The sequence below is a fragment of the Sorex fumeus genome, unplaced genomic scaffold (genome assembly GCF_029834395.1).
Source record: "Sorex fumeus unplaced genomic scaffold, SorFum_2.1 ptg000007l, whole genome shotgun sequence".
Taxonomy (NCBI): domain Eukaryota; kingdom Metazoa; phylum Chordata; class Mammalia; order Eulipotyphla; family Soricidae; genus Sorex; species Sorex fumeus.
In genome coordinates this window covers 1831851-1833759 of record NW_026606064.1, presented here as the reverse complement: position 1 = coordinate 1833759, position 1909 = coordinate 1831851, and the positions used below count along the sequence as shown (strand labels likewise).

The following is a 1909-nucleotide window of genomic DNA, read 5'->3' as shown; positions in this document are numbered from 1 at the left end:
TTAACTGTGACAATGAATGAAAGCTCTCTTCTTATACCTCCTTAGGGCTTCCTTGATCTCTTTGTTTCTCAGAGTGTAAATCAAAGGATTCAACATAGGGATTACCATTGTGTAGAAGATCGATGCCATCTTGTCATTGCCCACGGATTTATTAGAACTTGGGTTCATATAGACGAAGAGTCCTGAGCCAAAGAAAAGAGTCACTGCTGTCAGGTGAGATGCACAGGTGTTGAAGGCCTTGACCCTGCCTTCAACTGAACTGATGTTCAGGATAGTGGCAATGATATAACCGTAGGATACCATGATGACCACGACAGATATCACACCAAAGATTGCTGCTATCACAAACTTCATCACTTGTAGGAAAAAGGTTTCAGAACATGATAGGACCAACAGCTGAGGCAGGTCACAGAAGAAATGATTGATAATATTGGGTCCACAGAAATCAAGTTGAAGTAAAGCGCACAGTTGGATAAACGAGCCAAAAATACCAGTTATATAGGATCCAACCACCATTTGCACACAAAGAGTGGTGGACATGATGGCCATGTAGAGCAAAGGGTTGCAAATGGCAGCATAGCGATCATAAGCCATGGCCGCCAGGAGACAACACTCAGTGAGACCCAGACTAGAAAAAAAGAAGTATTGCATGGTACACCCCAGAAAGGGGATGGATTTGGGCTGCTGGAAGAAATCAAAAAGCATTTTAGGGATTGTGGAGGTAACATAGCAGAAATCTAAGAAGGACAAGTTGCTGAGGAAGAAATACATGGGGGTATGTAGGTAGGAGTCCATTCTAATTAGTATGATAAGGCTTAGGTTCCAGGTGACTGTCATGAGGTAACTTCCCAAAAATACTGTGAAAAGAACAATCTTGAGCTTGGGGAAATCGGAGAATCCTAAAAGGATAAATTTGGTGACAGCTGTATTGTTTCTTGCTTCAGCCATTATCCTGAAGTTTCTTCAATCTGCAGAGTCAGTCTTAGGTTGATTATTTGACTATTTTAACACGTGAAGCTTACTTGTTTTGAATATATTTTCATATCTGGAGACAAAAATTATTCAGTTATGATAAATTTCTCTTAATATCAACACAAAAATAATTTTAAAAAAGCACTAGAAATCCTGTCTTCCAACTGTTCTTGACAATCAGAATATATTGTTTGAACATCTTCAATGTACATATATACAAAGATCTTATCAAATTGTATAAATATTGATACCAACTTACACAACTATCAAGAAGACCAATTTACACAGTATCAAGAATTATCATTGTATTCTTTCTCATCTATTTTCAACACTACCTATAATTATTTAGCTTTAATTCTGACATTATAAAAGTATAATTTATTTTTAATTTAAATTTATTTCACTGAGTGTTTTATGCATATTTTGCTTGTACATCTAGGTGTATTTTGTTGGTTTGTATGTTTTCTTTATATATAAAATATAGTAACTTTCTCCCTCATACACTTTCTAAATCTGTTCCAAGTTTATAATTTATCATCAATGTTGAATTTTACATGCATTCCTTTTTCACTTAGATTGCTACTTTTCTGGGATATTTATAGTTTCTAGCCTTAGTATTATGAAAAAAAGATTTATTTGCATAATGTAAAAAAGACTTTATTGTTTTGTTTTTGGGCCACACCCAGTGATGCTCAGGGTTTATTCAGGGGTCTGTGCTCAGGGATCACTTCTGTAAGTGCCAGGGATGGGAACTGAGGTCTACCACATGCAAAGCAAAGGCATAACATTATTTACTATCTCTCTGGTTCCTCAAAAGTTTTGTTCTGATTTCTTATTTTAGTTTATTTACACTTTCACATTTGCTCTAAAAATTTCTAGGACATTTTAGTGCACAGTCTGAGGCATAAATCAAAGCTTATTTTGATTTTATTTTTCT

General features: G+C 35.5%; 1 protein-coding gene across 1 annotated transcript; it reads right to left on the bottom strand.

Annotated features, from left to right (window-relative positions):
• Window positions 1-948, bottom strand: LOC130045744 (olfactory receptor 1440-like). The gene has a single exon (XM_056138583.1). It carries the CDS (start codon window positions 946-948, stop codon window positions 1-3), a length of 948 nt encoding a protein of 315 aa, XP_055994558.1.
• Between the last annotated feature and the right edge of the window lie 961 nt (window positions 949-1909).